Source organism: Aegilops tauschii, chromosome 2 (assembly GCF_002575655.3).
Source record: "Aegilops tauschii subsp. strangulata cultivar AL8/78 chromosome 2, Aet v6.0, whole genome shotgun sequence".
Classification (NCBI taxonomy): domain Eukaryota; kingdom Viridiplantae; phylum Streptophyta; class Magnoliopsida; order Poales; family Poaceae; genus Aegilops; species Aegilops tauschii.
The window spans coordinates 541,082,475-541,104,632 of record NC_053036.3 but is presented as its reverse complement, the minus strand read 5'-3'; the positions used below and the strand labels follow the sequence as shown (position 1 = coordinate 541,104,632).

Below are 22,158 nucleotides of genomic sequence, written 5' to 3'. Positions count from 1 at the left end.
ATGATCCACTACTCCATATTTGTTTACCGTAGCTACCATTGATGGGGCTACTATGACACATGTCACTGGTAATATACCCAAATACTAGTGACAGAGGAGTCTCTTATCAATGGCAGGCTTGACTTTGCTCCCGCCATTGGTACTTGGCTGTTGGAACATTTGGATTCGAAGGAATGGCAAAGTTTTTAGAAGAGAAGCTCATTGCTTAAACACTTGGAAAATACTTGCTTAGCCAAGAGCTTGCTCTCTTGGAACACAGAATCAAGCAGAAGCATTTAAGAGTGCCCTCAAAGAATGGATTGATTCCAACCTCTAAGGTCAGAGACAAATCTTAATCAGTTTGATGTTGCCTAGCTAGAGCCAGCATTGGATAGTCTTTTCTTTATTTTCCCATTTTATGTTTCTCTTTGTTGTAAATACTACTGTTTATATCAATGGAAATTACCGTAGGACTACGGTTTTGCGGCTTACACAAAAAGGAAATTGATACTTTGCCACTTACCAGTAATGAAATTCGAAGTCACCGAGAAAACACCCAAAATAATGAATGTGAAGTTGTGAACACATTTGCTGTGAGATCAAAGCCAGTAATGGACTCATCTGTTGTTTATACGACGGAGCTCATAGAGGCAGTGGTGTCAGCTGACACCAGTCCTTTTTATAATTTCTTAACGAATTCTATACTGATCACTGCTTAATGGCACCATTACGACATACTAGTTGACATCGTAGGATTTTTTTCTAGCTTGGTGCTATACGTATCTACTCGCTCCGTTCGTAATTACTTGTCGCAGAAATGGATGTATCTAGACGTATTTTAATTTTTAGATACATCTAGTTCCGAGACAAGTAATTCCGAACGGGGGGGAGTATTATCTATGCATGTAAGCGGTGAAGACGCGAGCGTTAGGCAACCAGCATTTAGCAAAAGTCTGACGTATTATCGTGACACTTCCTCAGCCATGCCTCTCGCGTATTATCTATTGATTAAGTTCATTGACTCTGTATGTAGTATATATGTGTACTCTACCGGGGGGTTGGTGGGGGCAGGAATCGCTCTAATTATTGTCGGCGTTGCTAATAGTCTGATAGTTCAATCCAATCTGCTCTGATCATAGCAGTTAATGTTGTCACACTGTAGAAACTTAGAATATCAGTCCAGTTTCTTAAATTGCCTGGTTTCTCGTTATAAAAAAACAGTAACTGCTATGTATGTTAGGATGTCCCTCTTACCTCATAAGAGGCCACATAAATATTTGATTTGAGCATCCATTCATCAGGAGTATATTTGACTACACACAATATTTTAGTAATAATAACAACTTGTCAAAAGAAATGCTTTAAAATGATTTTCAACTCTTTTCAAATACAAAATATTCACATTTGGCTCTTGTATATCATACATATTGCTGTTTGAGCAGGTGCCCAGGAAGGTTTTTACCCAACATGGGTGGCAGCATAATCTCCGGATCGGTCCACTGCTATTGCGAGTTTGACATAGGCATAGTGTTGGAGTTGGTTGTATGCATCTTAGCTATGCAGAGGCCGTGTGTTGCTCATTTGTTGTATCTGCTTGATGCTACATATTGTGTTAATAAAAGTGCCCTTTATCAGAAAAAAACCATATGTATATGTATGTTACCCTAAAGAAAGTATACCCATTACAAATGGTACCCATTACAATTCATCTAAATTGCAAATGTAATAATTATTGATACGCTTCACATCTGCATGACTGTATGAGTGATGTACACGTTCCATGGTATGAACATGTATTTTTTGTGGAGTTGTACTGAATGTTCTCAGTGTGACAACATTATAAACTTTCTGCTTTGTTAAAGAAATTGTCTAGCTACGCCCCAAAAAATGACTAGCTCTCAACTGACAAAATAAAAACTTGGATACTTTACCAATTATACTAATGTATTGATTTTGTAAAAAACCACATTTTCGATTGGAACGGTTTGACTTTACCTAAACATTAAAGTCTACTTTGGTTTACTGGATTTTTTGTAGGAATTTCAGAACAAATTAGCTACGTTTGTGTTTTTTCCTTCTATGCTTGAGGCTTAGAAGGAAATGAATAAATCATAAAAATTGCTTCCATTGTACAACGCCAATGAAACCTTCACAACTTTAATAAAAATTAGCTACGTTTGCTTAGGACTGACTTAGAAAATTCTGGTAAATACATCATACTGAGTTTTCGATCTGATTTTCTTGAAAATGTACATTGCCCCTTGCTCGTGGCCTCATGAGTCATGCCCGTTTTTATTAAATAAAAACTTCAAAATTTTCCCTTTTAGCTGTAAATTGTGACATATTTTTTTTAGAAAAGGAGGATGACCCCCGGCCTCTGCATCTAGACGATGCATACGGCCATTTTATTAATTATTGACACAAGACCATACAGAGTCATACAACAATAAGCCTAAAGCCACCAAATTAAGCAACATATGTCGCTATCCCTATCCAGTTGATGTAGGGGCGCTGAAAGTCTTGGCCTAATACCAAACAGACCTCGCAGCCAAACCTAACATTTAAGACTCGAGGTCCCAACCAGGACGCCTGCCGGGTATGGGCACCCATCAGTCTGGCGTGCTTCTCAACCAGGACGCCTGCCGGGTATGAGGTCGCCGCAGCCACCTGCCACCAATCCATCTTCAGAGTTGTACTGCTGCATCAACCTTGCCCGGTCTAACTGCCGCCGACGCCACCACGACGCCAGGCAGCGTCACCCTCCTGCGCGAGTCCTTCTCCGCTCATCAGGCGCCGAGTCTCCACTGCGCCACGCCGCCGAGATCCGCCGTCATCAATGGAGCAGAGGAAACACCGCTCCTCCTCTTGTCCCCTCCAACCAGCACTTGCTCCAAAACGATGCCCCCATGAGGGAGAACGATACCGAAGGCACCGTCATCGTCCGATCCGGTATACTCAGATCTAGGGTTTCCGCCGGAACTTCCCGATCAGGTTGATGTGACCTGCAACGACGATGCCTCCAGAAGGGAACGACGTCTGAGACGCCGCCATCGTCCGCCAAGACCGCAGTTAGGCGCGATTTTCACCGGAAGCCACGTCTTCCCGACCTCGTGGCTGGCTGGAACCGAGCGGAACCTCGCCACGAAGACGTATGTCGCCGTCGGTACTCCGGCAGAGATCCGGCATCTCCTCACCGGTCCCTCCACGCACCGCCGGTCGGCGGAAGGCCTCCCCGTGAATTGTGACATATTTCAGTCAGTTTTTGTAAACTGACAAGTTGGGCCAGCTTTTCGAGATGACACGACAGTTGCCCGAGGGGACAGCTCATGCATGCATTCATTGAGGACGATGCGTGTATCAAATCATGTCAACTTCCCTGAAATTAACCAAACTCCAGCAAATTCAATGAAATATCGTCAAATTATGCCGAGCAGGTGTGTGCGGCGCTGAATTGTCTACCCAACCAGCTGTCACATCACCCTGACGCGTGCATCTACCTTGTGAGTTTGAGAGAGAAAAATAGAGGTAAAAGTGGTCAATGCCTTAGGGAGTAAAATGTGACAAGATTTTAAAAATCAAATGAAGCTGTTACAAGGTCAGAAAGTAGGAGGTAAAAGGGGGATATCCAAAAAGACATGGTGTATGGCAAGAATTAGTTAGCTTTAATTTGACTAAACCCTCGTCAAGCAACAAAGTCAAATCAGCGCTTAACTGCATGTCAACATGTTTTGTCTTGACATTGAGGACTGAGAAAGGTAATTAAGTTAGGGAGTAGTTAAGTTGCTTTAATTAAGGTTGAACTGGAAGGTGTTGGGAAGGAACATGTGTGCTACACTACACATACATGATGTCTAATCCCATAGTCCTACGTATAATATACATGTGTACTGCAATACTTAGACTGCGAGCTAGATCAAAGTTTATAATGGCCGCGCTGTTGTTTATACTGTGATGAGTATTATCTAATTACATGTAACCAGTGAGGAGATGGGAAAAAACAAAGAACTTCCGACCCAACCCAAAATTAACGGAAGAGCGATTCGCCCTCCTCCTCCTCCTCGACGGGATCAGCAATGGCGCCAGCCTTCCCTGTCCCCTATCACCTGCATCTCCCCTGATGAAGTAGAGTCGTTGGCTACGATGGTGCTGGCACAAGCATTGGCTACAACGTAGAGCAGGGGTTCCCAGGCACCCTCGTAGTGCTCATCTACAAGATCGACTCGGTGACTATTCGTACATCGTCACCATGAACCTCCACGGTCGATAACCCTACGCCCGTGAACCTCCACCGTCCCGGGGATGTGGTGGATGCTGCAGGTCGGTTCACGCCGGTGTGTTTTGGCAGCGGCCAGATCTAGGTCACGACATGATCGGTCTCCCAATGACGATAATGATGCTCTAAGATGGGAATACGCCCCACGTCCATTTACTAGTTTCGGGAGAGGCTACAGTTCAGTCGACTGAATTTTTCAGTTAGGGTCAGTCGATTCATGGGCCGTTGGATTAAAATCGTGTGGCAGCTATATCTTTTTCTTCCTCATTTCCCTGACCGCCAAACGTGCCGCCGGCCACCGCCACCTGCGGCCGGTGGCGCTCTCGCGACCGCCTCGCCGCCCTCCCCAGAACCGCCCCCCATCGCCGGTCTAGCCGCCGCCCCGGCCATCCCTCTAGCCCCGCCCGTGACTGGATTTTTCTCCGGCGAATCCCCACACCACCGCCCCGCCACCGCGCCCCGCCACCGCCCCCACCCTAAATCCTAAGATAGACACTGGGGTAGCCTCTCCGACGAGCCCCCCCTCCCCGCTGCGGCTGGTTCTTCCTCCCCTCCGACGAGCCCCCCCCCCCCCCCCCCCCCCACCCACCCCACCCCACCCATCCCTCCTCCGAAAATCGACTGACCCAAAGTTACATCAGTCGACTGAAGTGTAGCTAAATCGACTAGTTTCACGGCAATGAGTAGTTGCCTGTGTTTTCTACTCCACTTGTTGATGATTTTAACGTGTTGTCTTGCATCAACTTCAGTAGAGAACATGGTGTGACTAAAACAAAGCATGAGTCGACATGTATCCGTACTGTATCGTGAGAAAAACTCCCACTAGATAAGGGTCAACTTTGCTAGTCGTATTAGTATATATTTCTCGTTAGAACACGAGCCGATTTTTCTCAAAATGGCTGATTTCTCGTTGAACACGGCTCGGTTTTCTTAAACTGAACATTAGGTCTGACATGTGTGTCATGCAGGGAGCTGCAATAATGGAGCGTCTCTTTAATTGGCACTTCATAATTCTTTATGCACCTTAGCCTCCTATAAATAACCGCTTGCCGGTTCACCCATCGATCACACACACTCGCTCAAACGAAGCACACAGCTCCCTCTTCGGCAGCTCACACAATTAACCACACACGCTCGCGCACCATGGTCCACTACGATGGGAGTGAGGCCACCGCCAAATGCCACGGCGGCGACGAGGTGGCCGTGACGTTGACGTTCACGTCCACCGTGGTGCCGGCGCTGCCGCTGCAGGAGCACCGCCTGCCGCTCTCCAACCTCGACCTCATCCTACCCCCCATCGACGTCAGCGTCTTCTTCTGCTACGCCGCCGGCGACGACTACGCGGCAGCTGGTACAGGTAGCCTCCCCGCGTCGACCCTGAAGGCGGCGCTGGCCAAGGTGCTGGTGGCGTACTACCCGCTCGCCGGCGAGGTCGTGGCCAACGCCGCGGGGGAGCCGGAGCTGCTGTGCAGCGGCCGCGGCGTGGACTTCGCGGAGGCGGCCGCGGACGGCGTCGAGCTGCGGGAGCTGCGGCTCGGCCTGCCGGACGAGAGCGTCGAGAGGCTGGTGCCCAAGAAGAAGTCCGGGGTCATGAGCGTGCAGGTTCGATCGGATCATTGCCATACGTACATGCTTCATGCATCGTGTTTGTTTGCTGGTGTACGTACGTCTAGCTAGCGTTCGTACATACGGGCGCCGTCATCACCTCGCCACGTGGAGCTGTTACCGAGAGTACCTAGTGTTCAATTAAATCCATGTGCTGGTCAACTGCTTCCATCCTGTCGACCTGACCACCTCCAACTGCATCTTGTGTTACCTAAACCCGCATGACAGCGATTATCCATGTACGTCATGGTTAGATCCGAACGTACACTGACATGAACATATACACACTTAAACAAAATGTACAGCTCAATTAGGTACCTATATTTCACTTTTAACACTATATAAATATGTTCGTATATATTAGCACACAAAAGTCAGAATTTTTTGACTGGGGTACTAATAGTTACAGATAGTTCAAAGATAGACAAAGGTAGTACAATAGTAAATGAATTTTTTTTACAATCATAAGTATGGACCTCAGTGAAGTAAAATCATTCTAAGCAGGAGTAGTACTGGTATGTTGTAAAGTTCACAACAAGTCAACAAGGCACTACTCATGCATGCAGGTGACCAAGTTTAAGTGCGGCGGCGCCGTCGTGGGGTGCACCTTCGACCACCGCGTCTGCGACGCCTACTCCTTCAACATGTTCCTCGTCGCGTGGGCCGCCGCGGCCCGGGGCACCTCCATCCCGCTGCCCCCGTCCTTCAACCGTTCATTCCTCGCGCCGAGCAGCCCGCCTCCGTCGTGCACCGCGGGCACCCTCGCCGACCGCCTCTTCGTCCCCGTCAGCCTCGTGCCACCGCCACCAGCCACAGCGGCACCACCCACAGCTTTCAACCGCATCTACCACGTGGCCGCGGCCGACGTCGCCGCGCTGCAGGCCTCGGCGGGGCCAGGGCGCACCAAACTCGAGGCGTTCACGGCCCACCTGTGGCAGCTCTACTCCAGGGCAGCGACGCCGCGGCAGGACTCGTGCTGCATGGGCGTCGTCGTCGACGGGCGCGGCCGCTTGCGCCCCGACGGCGCCATGAGGCCCTACTTTGGCAACGTGCTGACCATCCCCTACGGCGCGTTCGGCGCCGCCGACCTGCGCGACATGGCGCTCGCGGACGTCGCGGACGACGTGCACCGATGGGTGGCGGAGGCGGCGACGGGCGAGCATTTCCAGGGGCTGGTCGACTGGGTGGAGGCGCAGCGACCCGAGCCCACGGTGGCGAGGGCTTACATAGGCGGCGGCGACGACGACGGCAGCGAGGGGGAGACGGCCTCGTGCGTGGTGTCGTCGGGGCTGAGGCTCCCGTTCGGCGAGGTGGACTTCGGGTGGGGCCGTCCGGCGTTTGCGTCGTACCACTTCCCGTGGCCCGGCGGTGCCGGGTACGTGATGCCGATGCCGAGCGCGCGCGGGGGCGGGGACTGGGTGGTGTACGTCCACGCGGCGCCGGAGGTGGTGAAGGTGATGGAGCAGGAGCCAACGGTGTTCAGAGCCCCGGTGAGCAGCGACATATTCGGGTGATGGTGCGCGCCGGCGCCCGGCGGTATGGATGCATCTTCCAACGTGTGCAATCTATATGATGTCTGGTTTGGGATTTCCGCTGGCCATTATGTACAGTACAGTACAGTACGTGGCTATAGTACTATCACTTGTAATGTGCCGTTCTGTAAATGTAACTGGGGCTAACAGAGTGCGTCAAGGGTGATGCTGTATGTGCATGATGGATGTATCAGACCATCAGTGTTGTTGTGTCGGGAGAAAACGGACGAACCAATTGATCAGAATCTGAAAGCCGTAGTTTGGTCTGCTCTAATAAACCAGTAAATATCACACCATGCAAGTGCCAATGTCAAACAAGTACAAAGATAGTAGTATCAACTTCGAAGATGATAAAATGCAGATGGTCGGCATCTATTAAACAGACATGCTGAACAACACATCAGACGTAAATTTATTCATTGTTACCTACAATTCGCCAGCGGTGCCACAACACGGTCACAGTGCTAAATGACTTGAAAGATTTCATACAGACGACACAAACAGAACAAAAAATAAAAACTGGTCCGACAAATGAGAGCATGAATTCTTTCTCATGGGAGCCACGGTCGTTCTTGAGTAATTAAATCTCAACAGATGAAATATCCTCGGTTGTTCTTCAGAACTCTCGCGGTGCACGCCAGTGAAGAAAGACAGATCCTGCAAACAGGAACTCCTACACTGTGGCGTCAGCCTCCTCCTCCTTCCTTTTCCAAGACCACCTGGGGCTAACCTCAATAAGCCGGTGCGGCATGAGCTGCTTCTCCTTCCGGGTTAGCTTTTTGTGGTTGCTAACTCTCAGTTTAGCGATCTTTGCCTCTTCCTCGGCCGTTGCTTCTCTAACCACCACCGTCAGTCTGCACCTAGGTCTCTCCCTGACGCCGCACCTCCCTTTGGCATGGTAAGACAGCCTCTTAAGGTAAAGTCCTTTCCCCACAAAGGCCCCCTCTGCAATGTTCAGGAATAAGGGAGATGAACGGTATGAGATTGAATTTATTGCAGATTCAGGTGTAAATGTGTGTGCTCGGTTGCAAACTTACCCACGATAAGTTTATCAGAATCCAATCCGTGGTTGTGAGCTGCGTTGGCACGAGCAGAATGGATCACCTGCAAAGATTGGTAGGAAGAAGTTCTCATGTAAAATATAGACAGAGACTCTCGGCCTATCACCGGAAGCTGCAGAGTTACTTGAGTAGGTAAGATTGACCGAATTAGCAAACCTGGTACAGAGTTTTTGCCGCCCTTTTAACTGTCACTTGCAGCTGCAAAAGTGCATCTTCAACACGCATTCCTCGAACCAGCTTGGCTACCAGATTCACCTTCTTGGGGCTCTACAATAGCCAGGAAGATTCAGACAAATTAGAGACATGAAATATCTCATGATGGCACTAGTAAAAGATTATTAGCAGTACACCAGTTCAGGAAGTCTGTTAGGCTGCCTTAATCTCTCTACATGCTCATTATTCCAGTGGCGTGAGATAAGCGAATGGTTTTCAACCAATATATAAACTAACCAATGACTAAAAGCTACAAACACATTTTTAAATTGATGTTAAGAAACAAGTTACTTTTTATTAAAAACAGGCATATATGCATTAAAAGGTTTCCACGTGTTTTGCCATGTAACCATTTCAAATCTCAGGAACACAAATCTAACAGTTGCCATGATAATCTGCATACTGATTTGTTGTTTGCGACATACCAAACATATGAACACTTTCGTGAACTATATGTATTTTGACAAAACAACACAGCGAAGGGAAGTTTTCAGGAAAATGCATACTATAAATGGCTGTCACAGAACTCAAGACATGTCTTTGATCAAACATTTTAGGATATTTGAAGCCTTGGAGGAATACAACTACTACTAAGCTCTTGCTTACGGCTTACCTGCTTGATATCCTTCTTGATGGCTTGGACTTTCACTCGCTTAACTACTGCTCCCTTTTTGTTGGTCTCTTCTGCATCCCCTAGTGGAGTTGTCAACGGAGAAGAAATGGGAACCATAGAATTATCTGCAGCAAGAAGGTTCCTTGTGGTCGATATTCCCTACAACGAAACACCAATTGACAATGTAAACACAAAGAGGCATGTTACTATGATGCATGAAGTCATAAATGTGATGAGAATGGTGTCAATATGATGTTCAGCATATAGATGACTAATGTAATCGCACGCAGGTAGCTGCTTATGAAACTGCTTTTCAATGCGCGCTCGATGTCAGTCAGTTGCAAACGCACACTTAGTTATCATCAAAAAAATGAACCAGTAGCATTGCAAAAACATGGTTGGATAAGAAACTGAAACATAGCACGAAAAGTTCATTACAGCATTGTGGAGCAGCTGATGGAAGTTCGTTGGAATTCCCCGGGAGGTAGAAGTGTGTGCACTCAACAAACTTGTGCACTGGCCTACATGGTTATCGATCACACCCATTAGAAAGTCATCATCAGATATCAAGAGCTGAACACACTCAATGCGCTCCTTACTGAAAAAATTTAAGTTACGAACTCTCCTGATAGGTTGCTTTGGATCGTGTAGGCTAGGATTCCGGCAACAGTAGTGATAGGTATTACCTTTTTCTTGGCCTGAGGAGCTCCCGCCGTTGGCCATGGTGGATGGCTACGGCGGTGATGGCAGAGAGTGCGTGAGTGGCGGCGGTGGAGCTTCCCATCGCTTCAGTGCCTCCCTCTGGATCGGATAGGGTTAGGAGTGGGGGAACAGTGGCGGTGACGAACCTCGTACCCCGTGCCCCTGGTCCCCACCTCCTCTTTATAGCACTGCGCGACAGGGGCCCACCAGCCTTGCTTGGGCTGGACGCCCCCGATCAGGGCGTGGGTCAAGGGCCCAATGAGCCGTTGGGCCCATTGGTGGAGAGATCAACCTAACATTCTCCCCCTTGATCTCATCATTATACTTTTAACTTTATACTTTGAAATAACTCTTTTCAAAGTACTCGTTCCATCACAGATTTGCATGTAGAGCATGTCTCATCATCACGGTTCATTCCCGATAGAATCAACACCTACAACACACTCCTCTGTTTTGAAACAGATTCTTTAACCTTGGGCCCTTTTATTGTCCGGAAATCTTAGACTATACCATAAAACCCATGTCGACTGAGTGTTCTCCGAACACACTGGGCGGCAAGCCTTTAATAAGCAGATCTGCAAACACTTGTCTGTTGCTTTTATGCTTCAAGCATTTCTACATGATTCCGGACTTTCTCCTTTACAACACATAACTCTGTGTCAGTGTGTTTGGCATCAACACTTGACTCGTTGTCATAGGAGCGAAAAACTTAAAATGGTTATCGCTGTTGTCAACCATTATCAATTCCGGGTACAGGTTTCCATAACGATTTTGCCTGTCCCTCAGCCTCATATCATGCTATACTTTATATTTGCATCATATTGATGATAAATGATTCATTCTATAGAGTTCTTCCACACAAAAACTCCTAATGTGAAGGTCAACGACAATTGTGGATTTTGCTGTACATTTCACAAGTTTTTATCTACTCACAACCTTTTGAGAGCACTTGTTTCTTTCAGCATGAGGCCGATATCTTTGACTCCATTCCATCAATTTAAATATGTACTGGACATTGCCAAAACAACCCGGATATGTGAACTATGTCACGGTAATGTTACACTTTTTGCATTCATAAAGCTTCCAACAGCTGAAGCATATGGTACCATATTCATTTGGTCTATTTCACATTGACTCTTGGAACACTAAAGTTCCCAAAATCATCACCCTTTACTATAAGAACAGGCGTAGGTTTTCTCACATGCATACTTTAGAGACCTTTCTTAGCATGTCCATTCGACATCCCTAATACCCCCTTTTATTCCTTTCTTCGCGAATCTCGATACTTATAACGAGAGGCACTCTAAGAAGAACATTCTCTTGAACTTGGAGAACAAGAACTCCTTTTCTTCTCCTGCAGTAGATTGACATGACCACTAGTAAGTGACGTCATCCACATGCACATGGTTAGGAACTGAATTTCCCATTCTATAACTTTGCATGAATACAATTGTCCTCTCATTTTCTTTAACCCAAAATAACATATGATTCTTTTAACTTTAAATGCCACTGTCTAGAGACTTGCTCTAGTCCATAAAAGACTTCTTGAAGCAGTATCCCTTGTGTTCTTTACTTTCATCTGATGTAACTCAGATCATGCACAAAAATTTCAATTTAAGTCGTGCTTTACACCTTTACATATTTTCTTTGGAGTCACATTGACCTTGTAGACCCTTTGCCTACTTTTTTGGCTCCATTGGAAATTACTTATGAGTCTCAAAACTCGATTGAGCGCTTTAAATGAGGTGGGATCAACCTCCATTTGAATTTCACTAACATAGACTTTATAGTAATCAGAAGTATCTGATTTTCTCATTCCTTAAGACCATCTGTGTCTCAGGTACTAGCACTTCTTTCATATGGGGCTGTTGTTGCTCTGTCATTGCCAAGAGGCAAATTAATTCTATAGTCTTTGGTATTTTCATACCATGCTCCCCCAGATTTACTCCATCTTCACTAAAATGGGGTATCTTTAAACTTTATTATTTGGGTTTATTCTGTTAAAACTTTCTTCTTTATGGCACTTTAAGCACCGTCTTAGTATTCCTTAGTCTGCTTTCGGAACTGTAAAAGATCCAGGAATACATCTATTTCTTTTCTTTAGGGGTATTATTATGATCGTCATACTCCCCCAGATGATCACATTCTTCATTAATGGATATCTCATATTTCTTTGTTCTTTAGGGGTATTATTATGATCGTCGTACTCCCCCAGATGATCACATTCTTCATTAATGGATATCTCATATTTCTTTCTCCCCCTCGAAATGTGGCAAGAACTTTTCTGCCACAATTTCGAAAAACCATTCACAACTCTTGTGAATTGAGGAAACTTTGAGTATCTACTTCATGTATCTGATTACTTCATATGTAATGAAGTTATCTGTTAACGGTATGGGAGTACTCTTTCCTTATTCCTCATTCCATTTCGGAAACTCAAAATAGTTCTTTATCATTAGTACTTTTGCAAGTCACACTTGCATATCATTCTTATCTTTAGGTTCGTCTGTAACTTTTATTCTCTTTGGATTTATTGAGCGCTTAATGACCGTTGCACATAAGGTGTACGGTCGATACTAGGAAAGCATAATAGCTACTCCATACTTTTCTCCCAGAGTGGGACACATTAAACGCACATGAGTCATCATATCTTTCTCCTGTCACACAGGATAAGTCTTAGCCAAAATTTCTCCTGAGGTATAGGATTTTTGACATAATACTATGTCAACTTTACCCAGTTATGCAGGTATTTTCCCAGACTTTCCCCGCCATGCGGGTTTTATCATAATCCTCTTTTCCCGCTATGCGGGTAATTCCCTGTAAGGAACATAAATGCCAGAATTGGCTCTTTTGACTGCATATGCTATCATCAAATTCAGAAATAAATCCGAAACGCTCTTTGACACACATGCTTAATCCGACGTTGGTCAAATTAAACATGCATGTTGCTTGTTTCATCTCAAATCATGTTGACTGAAAAATCTTCTTCATATAGAATACATGAAAGACATTCGTCAACCAAGACTCTCAATGATCTATTTGTTTTCTTCTCTTGGATTAATATCCAAGAATTCTTTTCTTTTGAAGCCATTCTTTAGTGAGAACATACTCCCTCATGTTATGACCTTTCCTGGTCATCTTTCGGGTCACAAGTACCCAGCCATTTGCTTTCACAAATGAAAGCATGGAAAACTTTTAGTCTGAGAAAACATAGCCAATAATCAACAATAATGAGCATAAAAATAACCCAACGTTGGTCTGGTTAAAAAAAATGCACATTAAACTTTTGTAAAACTTCCTTTTTATACTCTAAATCACCGTTATGGTAGAATTAGAATAAAACTCATTCTTCTACATTAATCCCATATCACCGTTGGGCGAAAATGGAAATAATGCATATAACTCATAAACAATGTGATGATAGTATTTCTATTAAACAACTTTGCTAAGAAATAATCATCATCATCAACTTTATTGCAGCGGAAAACTAACAATATACATTTCTCACTCTTTATCAAATGCTTCAAAAATTGGTCACTTTGATACAAAACTTATCAGAGATTTCAACTTTTAACTATAAGACTCATTGAATTATAATATTGTCATCTTCAACGTTGTCAGAAAATAACAATACCATAATTAAACTTTAATCAAATATACTTCTACTGTCATAGCAGAAGCTATCTGAATCTGATTTCACCCACAAGTGAAAAAACTTCTCAAAAACCGTTCTTCCAATTAAATTTTCCTGTTGGTTCCAATTTAATTGGAGGTTAAAACTGTTACTTTCTTTGTAAAAGAGCACTATTAATTATTTACGCAGCTAAAAACATGAATAAAAATTCATGAATTTTTTTTATTCTTTACATAAACTTTTCTTTTACTTTTTTATTTTCTAAACGAAATTTTTTCTTTGAATAATTTTGTATAGCCAAACTGTATGAAATTTGTCAAAAAACTGGACAAAAACTATTAAAACGCGGAAAAGCGGGCAGCTCAGCCGCGTTGCATTTCGGCCCAGCCCGCGGTTGTGGCCTCCCTTTCGGCCCAGCGGCAGCAGCCCAGCGCGCGCGCGAGCCGGCCTCTTTCTTCTTTCGGCCCAGAGGCCCGCAGCCAGCTAGGGTTGGCGTCGTGACCGTCGGATCCGATCTGACGGTCCAGCGCGCCATTCGCTGGATCAAAACCAGCTGCGCCGGTCGACTGGGGCTGAACCCTAGTCCATTTTCTCCTCCCGCGCGGCGCTCATCCTCTCGCTCGCAGCGCTCTCTCTGGCTGGTCCGGCCACCGCGCGAGCCTTCATGCCGGCCGCCGGCGACGGAGTCCACTACCGCGCCGCGCGAGCCTGGCCACCTTGTCTTCCTTTCCCCTTTCCCTTCTTCTTTCTCTTCTTTTCCGTCTCTGTCGAGGAAAAAAGGGCAGCGCCCTGATGGGCCGCTCCGGCCGCCGTGGACGCCGGCGAGGGCCACTGCGCCACGCGAGCCGTTCCCCTTCCCTCTCTTCTTTCCATCCACCACCGCCCCAGCGCGAGAGAGACGCGAGCAACGCGAGCAGAGCCTCCTCTGCTCCCCTTCACGTGAGCGACGGCAGTTTCCAGATGCGGCGCCCCCGCTGACCCCTTTGCCGGCGTGCGCGAGCACCTCTAGGGTGAACGCGCCGCCGTCAAACGGCTCGTTGGTGGTGCCCTTTGCCCCAGTGGGGGTGTGTTCTTCGTCCGAACGGCTCGGCTTGCCGATGCCCGTCCGGATCGAGAGGAACGGCGCGTCCTTGCGGCGGCGCACTTTTCTTTGCCCTTCGTTTCCCCTCTTTTTCATTTTGGGGTTAGGGTTCTTTGGGGGAGGGAATTTCTTTTTCTTTTCTGTACCGAAAATCCTAAACCAATCTCTGGCTGGTACCATTGATAGGTTGCTTTGGATCGTGTAGGCTAGGATTCCGGCAACAGTAGTGATAGGTATTACCTTTTTCTTGGCCTAAGGAGCTCCCGCCGTTGGCCATGGTGGATGGCTACGGCGGTGATGGCAGAGAGTGCATGAGTGGCGGCGGTGGAGCTTCCCATCGCTTCAGTGCCTCCCTCTGGATCGGATAGGGTTAGGAGTGGGGAACAGTGGCGGTGACGAACCTCGTACCCCGTGCCCCTGGTCCCCACCTCCTCTTTATAGCACTGCGCGACAGGGGCCCACCAGCCTTGCTTGGGCTGGACGCCCCCGATCAGGGCGTGGGTCAAGGGCCCAATGAGCCGTTGGGCCCATTGGTGGAGAGATCAACCTAGCAGTGAAGACTATATTAGTACGGCACAATGTATCATACTGAATCGGAGCTCGTCAAAAATGGATACAACCAAAGATACAAGGATCGTAGTGACACACGGGCACGTGTGCGTGTGTGTTCTGAATTTAACTAAAATAAGACGCAAATAATAACTGACACTATGTTGTTATATTAATTCTTCATTCCAAAAAAATTACAAGCAATTCCACGGCTGCTTGTCTGTACTACCTCCCCTGCTACCTCCGTCTTGGTTTATTAGGCCCCATCATATTTTGAGTCAAATTTTAACCACATGTTTGACAAGCAAAATGTTAATGCATGTCAAAAAAATTATAGTGTTGGATTCGTATTTGAATGTAGTTTGCAATGGTAATTTTTTTGCTCCAAACAACTTATATTTTATTAGTTAAAATAATGGTCAAAATATAACCCAAATACGAGGGGGACTATTAAACAGGACGGAGGTAGTACTTCAGATGAGCATTCAGAATTTCAGATCATGATACGCGGGCATGCAGATACAGCCAACAGTAACGAAATGGAGACTATGGGCAAACAGGCACACACCCAATCCAAATGGAGCACTCGGGCAACTGCTGCGGCAGCTGCTGCTATAGCTGACCGCCAACGCACGGCCACCCTGCTTCTCCATGGCTGCCGCGCCGAGTCGGCGAAGAACGGCGCGAGCGCCCGCCGCCCGCCAGCCTGCCATTGACCAACAACCTGCGAGATTGCTCCATCCATCACATAAACCACACTAGAGATCACACCGCAGGATCTAGATGGTGAGTGTAGTCAGACCATAATTTGCTCAATGGATGACAAAAGGCTCGTACCACAAGAACCAATGTCCGAGGTCACGGACGGTGTGGAGACGGCAGGAAAGGGATGAAGTAGAACGGGAACCGGCGGCGATGGCGGCGGCGACGCGCGTGAGAGGCGCAGGGATTTGGCCAGCCCGGCGACGGACAGTATCGCTGATGGCTATCACGGACTGGGCCTCTAGACGGGCCGTTTGGAAAATTGGGCTCGCTTGTGGCCACAAATGGCAACGGTTGCAACTTTTCCATTCCCCGGAGTTATTCAGAGGATCTGCTAGTTGACAGTCTCCCATTTGTCTAAAAAAAAAAAGTTGACAGCCTCCCATTCCCCAAAATGTTTTTTTATCACCCCCAGAATATTTTTAGAGGCTCCCAACAAGTGGTTTTTGGGAATTAACTTATGGTGTCTGCTAGAGATGCTTTTTTATAAGTCTCAAACCGTCCGCATTTGTCCGGACTGAGCGGTCCGGATTCATTTTGCCATCCAATACGGTACCCCTCGCTCGGCCAATGGGCCAGACGCCCACTTTTATTTATTTGCAAATCGGAAGCAAGGGGCTTTGCAGAACTTAAGACTGCCACCACTTAGGACTCCGACACCTCAGACCTAGTAAAATCCCCCTATCGGTCCATTTTTCTTCCACTCTGCCCCTGCTTTCCCCTTACTTTGCATCCGCTTCCCCCTTGTTTGACACCACCGAAGTACCTTGTCGGCCACCGCACATGCATCATAGGACGTCCGCAGCTCCCACCAACACACCTGCCCTCCTTGGACTACCCAACTATCCACCCGGGTTCACTCCGTAGCCAGGTACACCCGACAAGTGTTCGGTAAAATGCCATTGAGCTTTTTTGTTGAACTTCTTGTTATTTTATAGAGTAAAGCATGATGGCGGGGTACTCGGTGATCGAGGATGAGTTGTTGTGTGATGCGTAGTTAGCTGTATCTGCGGACTTTGTAGGCAGGAACTCAAGGTACTCGATCTTTTGGCAGCGTGTGCATACTTCGTTTCATGCGCAAAAAAATAAAATCGTGTCCTACTACCATCGAGCTCGTCAACCATGGAGATCGTAAGTTTCGCTTCGTGTTGCTCTACAAGTTGGTTCATTCATTTAATGTTGCTCTTTACGTGAATACCGAGGGCAGGCCATTCACGTTGCTGGATGAAGCTCAAGGACAACATGTGTGGCACAACGTATGCCGGCTCTAATTTAGTATTGCTGAATTCGAAAAACTTGTTGAACATCCGGTTATCTCGGATGTATATGGTTATTGCGTGGTAACACTAAAGTAGGGGTATGCAGATTAAATCAGATGACTAGCATGGTCGACACAAATATAAGAGCATTCGACTTACACGTAGAAGGACATCTAATGAAGTCGTTGGGAAAACTGTCTCAAGTCTCACCAAAAGCTCTGGAAAGCAGATTTTGAGTGCGCTGCAAATTGCAAGCATTGGGTATATACGTGCACCGTTTCTGCTCCGGTGCTCCCCCTGGGTTGAACGCGAGGTGGAAAAACACATCGACGACCAAGATAAACCAAAAAGGTTCATAACGAGGGGCACGATCGTTTTTGTTGCCCCCGTGTATAGCCGTCGAGGAGCCCTGGGAGGCCCGTATGGGCCTGGTTAGATCGTATGCCCGGCCGTATACGTATTTGTATATGGCGGCGTTTCATGCACGCGTGGAGCCGCCCGCGCGTGGGGCAGCATGTGTCACGGGTAGATTCCAAAACCGTCCCATCATATAAATGTGGACGGCAACCACCTCCGGCCGCATCGCCCACCATTTCCCCCCGCCGCATCGTCTCCCTCCCCCACTCCCCACTCCCCACTCCCTCTCCTCTCCAACCTCCTCGTCACCCTCACCGCATCCTCTCCATCGCCATGGCGGACGCAGGAGGCGAGCGCCCCGATTGGGGCGCAGATCTGGTGGAGCAGGCGCGACAGGTCGCTGCGGGCACCTTTGTGAGGGGACGTGCCGGCGTCCAGCACGGTGCTCCCCCCGCTGCAGATCTGGAGAAGGTGGGGGCGGGCTGCAGCGGCGCAGTCCAGCCAGATGCGCCCGCTCTGGCGATTTCCGGTGAGGCGCGGAAGGTGGAGGCGGGCTCTGGCGAGGCGCAGAAGGTGGAGGCGGGCTCTGGCGAGGCGCACGAGGTGGAGAAGGTGGAGAAGGTGGAGGCCGGCTCTGGCGAGGAGCAGGCGGAGCAGAAGGTATCTGCTTATCACTTTAATGTGGTAGTTTTTAGATTGTAGGGTTTGTGGTCAGAAGGTTTTTTGGTTAGATTTGTTGGATGTAGGGTTTTCTCTGCATTAGGGTTTTTGTGTATTTGATTCGTGCAAAATGGTGGACCTCATATGATTATTAGATTAGGTTAGAAGTAGCCGGATTGAGGGATAGTTTTTTTCCAGATGCTTATTAGATTAGTAGTGGAATTTTTGCAATTCTTTAGGTGTTTGGCTTGAGGATTAGACGATGGATTAGTCAAATATATACTTCTCTATTGGTTTGGGTTGGTGCCTGCTTTAGTTCTTTGGCTTGATAATTAATTAAATGGATGCTTAGTTCTAGGGATTATGCATGTCATAGTTGCAATTCTTAGATGCTTGATTGATGCATGTTGTCATAGTTGCAGTTCTTTGATGCTTGATTGATGCCTGTCAGGCAGAGGCTATGAGATGGGTTGTGCATGGCCTTGTGTTTTTGGAAATTGTCTACCTGAGGTGATTAGATGGTGCATTAGTTTGGTTGTAAATATAGTGAAGGATGTGCTCATGTAATGGGTGTTGTCATGTTGATCAAAAAGAGCTTCTCAAGGGCTGGATTTGTTTGTATTGGATTGGGGCTTCTGAAGGAGAGGGGAACACTACAGGAATCAGCTACTTTGCCGTTTGCCACGGCAGACGACAAAGGCAAGGATGGCGGCCGGCAAAGGCCTCTGCCGTCTGCCGCGGACGGCAAAAGGCTCCGGCAAAGTAGGCTACGGTAAAGAGCTTCTTTGCCGTCTGCTTTCTGAAGCGAACGGCAAAGGGGCCTTTGCCATCAGCGGCTGACGGCAAAGAAAGCCGACGGCAATAAATGTGCTGTTAGTCCGTTAGGTGGCTAACGGCAGTCTTTGCCGTCCGTGGCTGATGGCAAAGAGCATCAAGCCTTTGCCGTCTGCCACTGTAGGCAAACTAACCAAATGGGTCAGCTGCCAGGAAGCACAGGTGGCTGCCACGTGGCTTCTTTGCCGTCGGTGGCAGACGGCAAAGAGCCTGCATTGCCTCTTTTTTCTGTTTTTTCTTATACCCTACCATTTTCACAGCAAATAGATGATACATATATATTTTTCACATGGCAAGTTCACAGCAAACATATGAGATATCCAACACATATAATTTCATCATACATGCATAGTTCCATCAACCATACATAGCAAGTTCCACATACATGCATCCAACCATACATATTACAATAGTGTCATCCTACCATACATGCATAGTTCATCGATACAAAAGAAACATAGTTCATCCAAACAAGCACTCCATCTATAAAAGCACAAATGGAAAAGAAGCACTCCATCCATGCAAGTTTCCGTGAATTAAATCAAATCTGCAAAATGATAAACAAGATGTTAGAAAAACAAGAAGAAAATGAAGAAGAAGAAGAAGACTATAAGAAGTAAGCATACTTAAGTAAAATGGAGCTAACCTAGAAGAAAATGAAGAAGAAGAAAAAGAAGAAGAAGAAGAAGACTAAAAGAATACTAGAAGAAGACTAGAAGAATACTAGAAGAAGAAGAAGAAGACTATAATTAAGCTTATTATGTAAACTTGGTCATTTTGTGCTAACATAAGTAATTTTGGAGTTAACCTATAGGAAACTAAGCATATTAGAGATAACTTAGCATATTAGAGCCAACTTAGGTAAAATGGAGCCAACCTAGCTAATTATGCCATCTTTGAGTGAACTAAGCATATTAGAGCTAACTTATAGCTAACTTATGTCATTTTGGAGAAGAAGAAGAAGAAGAAGACTATAAGCTTATTATGTAAACTTGGTCATTTTGTGCTAACATAAGTAATTTTGGAGCTAACCTATAGGAAACTAAGCATAGTAGAGATAACTTAGCATATTAGAGCCAACTTAGGTAAAATGGAGCCAACCTAGCTAATTATGCCATCTTTGAGTGAACTAAGCATATTAGAGCTAACTTATAGCTAACTTATGTCATTTTGGAGAAGAAGAAGAAGAAGAAGAAGAAGACTATAAGCTTATTATGTAAACTTGGTCATTTTGTGCTAACATAAATAATTTTGGAGCTAACCTATAGGAAACTAAGCATAGTAGAGATAACTTAGCATATTAGAGCTAACATATGTAACTAAGCATATTAGAGCTAACATAGGTAACTAAGCATATTAGAGCTAACTATATATAGATCATGTTGAAGATCTGACATACCTGACATAGTTCAGTTCTCATACGCTGTGGGATCGCCGGCGCCACCGCCATCGCGAGGCCATCTTCAGGCAGGCAGGCACGACCATCGCTAGGTCATCCTCAGCCATCACCATCTCTTGCCCATGGTGCTCCACCACCATCTCTTGCCCTTGGTCAGCCACCACCATCGCTAGGTCATCCTCAGCCTGATGCCCACTCTGCTCCTCTTCTTCCCCGCTCTAGTCCAGATCATCCTCCTTGTTGTCTTTGCTGCAGCCCGAATCGCTGCTGCTTTTGCTACAGCCAGAATCGCTGTTGCTTTTGCTACAGCCAGAATCACTGCTGCTTTGGCTGTAGCCAGTGTCGCTGCTACTGCTCCCATTGCCTATCCAAATGCAACAATTAATGACTGTTAACAATGGATGCGAGACAAAGCCAAATGTAGAGGAATAAGAAGAGGCATAACGTATTGGCATCATCGTCCTCAGCGTAGCGCATGCGACACATAGTCGCGTTGAACACCTTCACGATGAGCATGGTGGCGTCGTCGTCGTACCTGAAGAGAAGGGAGTACCCCAGCCGCAGGTCGTAGGCACGGTAGAACTTCTCCCAGCCACGACACAAGTACATATTGCCCTCCTTGATCACCAACCCCACGTCCCACAGCCTGCGAAACCCGCTGCCGGCCTATCGCAGCTTCACATTATTTGGTGGATCTTCACCCAGCATGTTCATAAAAGTGTCAGGCAGCCTCTGCAGTTTGGGACAAGGAGTGATGTAGAAAACAACAGAGTTATCATAATGAGATGGGTGAAGGGGAGATCTCTCCTTTTATATACCTGCCTCTTGGAGGAAGTCCCAAGTATGATACTGAAGAACTCAAAAGCATCCAACTCGTACTCCGGTGTGGCAGAGCGGAGCCTGCGGTGACGGCCTCCCCCCATCTCTAATAAGCAGCAGAAGAGACCAATTAGTATCTAGCTAGAAGCATATCTATAAACATAGAGCCAAGTTTCTAGACATGAAAGAAAACTGAGAGAAAAAAGCAATGCACTTGTGCTCAACAACATCAACAACACTTAGTTAATTTGGTAGGTTAGTTGGCAATGGCAATTGGCACCCTTCAAAACTAGGGATTTCTTTAGACGTGAAAGAAAATTGAAAATGTTAAAAAAAAGAGCATAGTAATATAAAAATAGGGGGAAAATACACTTCTTCTTTCTCCTCTATCTTCTTCTTTTTTTTTCATCTTTCTTCTTTCTTCTTAACCAAAACTAAACCTAAAGTTCCTTCCGGTGTGATCACATTGGAATACTTGTGGCAACAAATCATAGTTGCACCATATTTTAGGTGGCTCTAGGGTGTGGTGTCGGGGTCGGGGTGTCGGGGTCAGGGGGGTCAGGGGGTCGGGGTGTGGTGTTGGGGTCAGGGGGTCGGGGTGTTTCCTTCTATCCTTCTTCTTCTTTCTTTCTCTTCTTCTTCTTCTTCTTTCATCTTTTTTCAACTTCTTTTACTTCTTTTCGTTTGTTCTTTTCTTCTTCTTCTACTTCTTTTCTTCTTCTTCTTTTTTCATCTTTTTTCTACTTCTTTTCTTTTCTTCCTTTCTTCTTCTTCTACTTCTTTTCTTCTTCTTTTTTCATCTTTTTTCTACTTCTTTTCTTTTCTT

The 22,158-nt window shown here is 46.4% G+C and overlaps 2 protein-coding genes across 2 annotated transcripts; one reads left to right on the top strand and one right to left on the bottom strand.

The window, feature by feature from the left end:
- Positions 1–5,308: 5,308 nt before the first annotated feature.
- On the top strand, positions 5,309–7,589 carry LOC109764878 (coniferyl alcohol acyltransferase). Its single transcript, XM_020323663.4, has 2 exons — positions 5,309–5,854; positions 6,424–7,589. The coding sequence occupies exons 1-2, from the start codon at positions 5,396–5,398 to the stop codon at positions 7,369–7,371; spliced, it is 1,407 nt and encodes a 468-aa protein (XP_020179252.1). The 5' UTR covers positions 5,309–5,395; the 3' UTR covers positions 7,372–7,589.
- Positions 7,590–7,993: 404 nt separating this feature from the next.
- On the bottom strand, positions 7,994–10,615 carry LOC109764883 (uncharacterized). The gene is made up of 6 exons (XM_073509607.1): positions 9,963–10,615; positions 9,715–9,797; positions 9,277–9,435; positions 8,607–8,717; positions 8,427–8,493; positions 7,994–8,334 (listed from the first exon to the last, which is right to left on the bottom strand). The coding sequence occupies exons 1-6, from the start codon at positions 9,997–9,999 to the stop codon at positions 8,063–8,065; spliced, it is 729 nt and encodes a 242-aa protein (XP_073365708.1). The 5' UTR covers positions 10,000–10,615; the 3' UTR covers positions 7,994–8,062.
- Between the last annotated feature and the right edge of the window lie 11,543 nt (positions 10,616–22,158).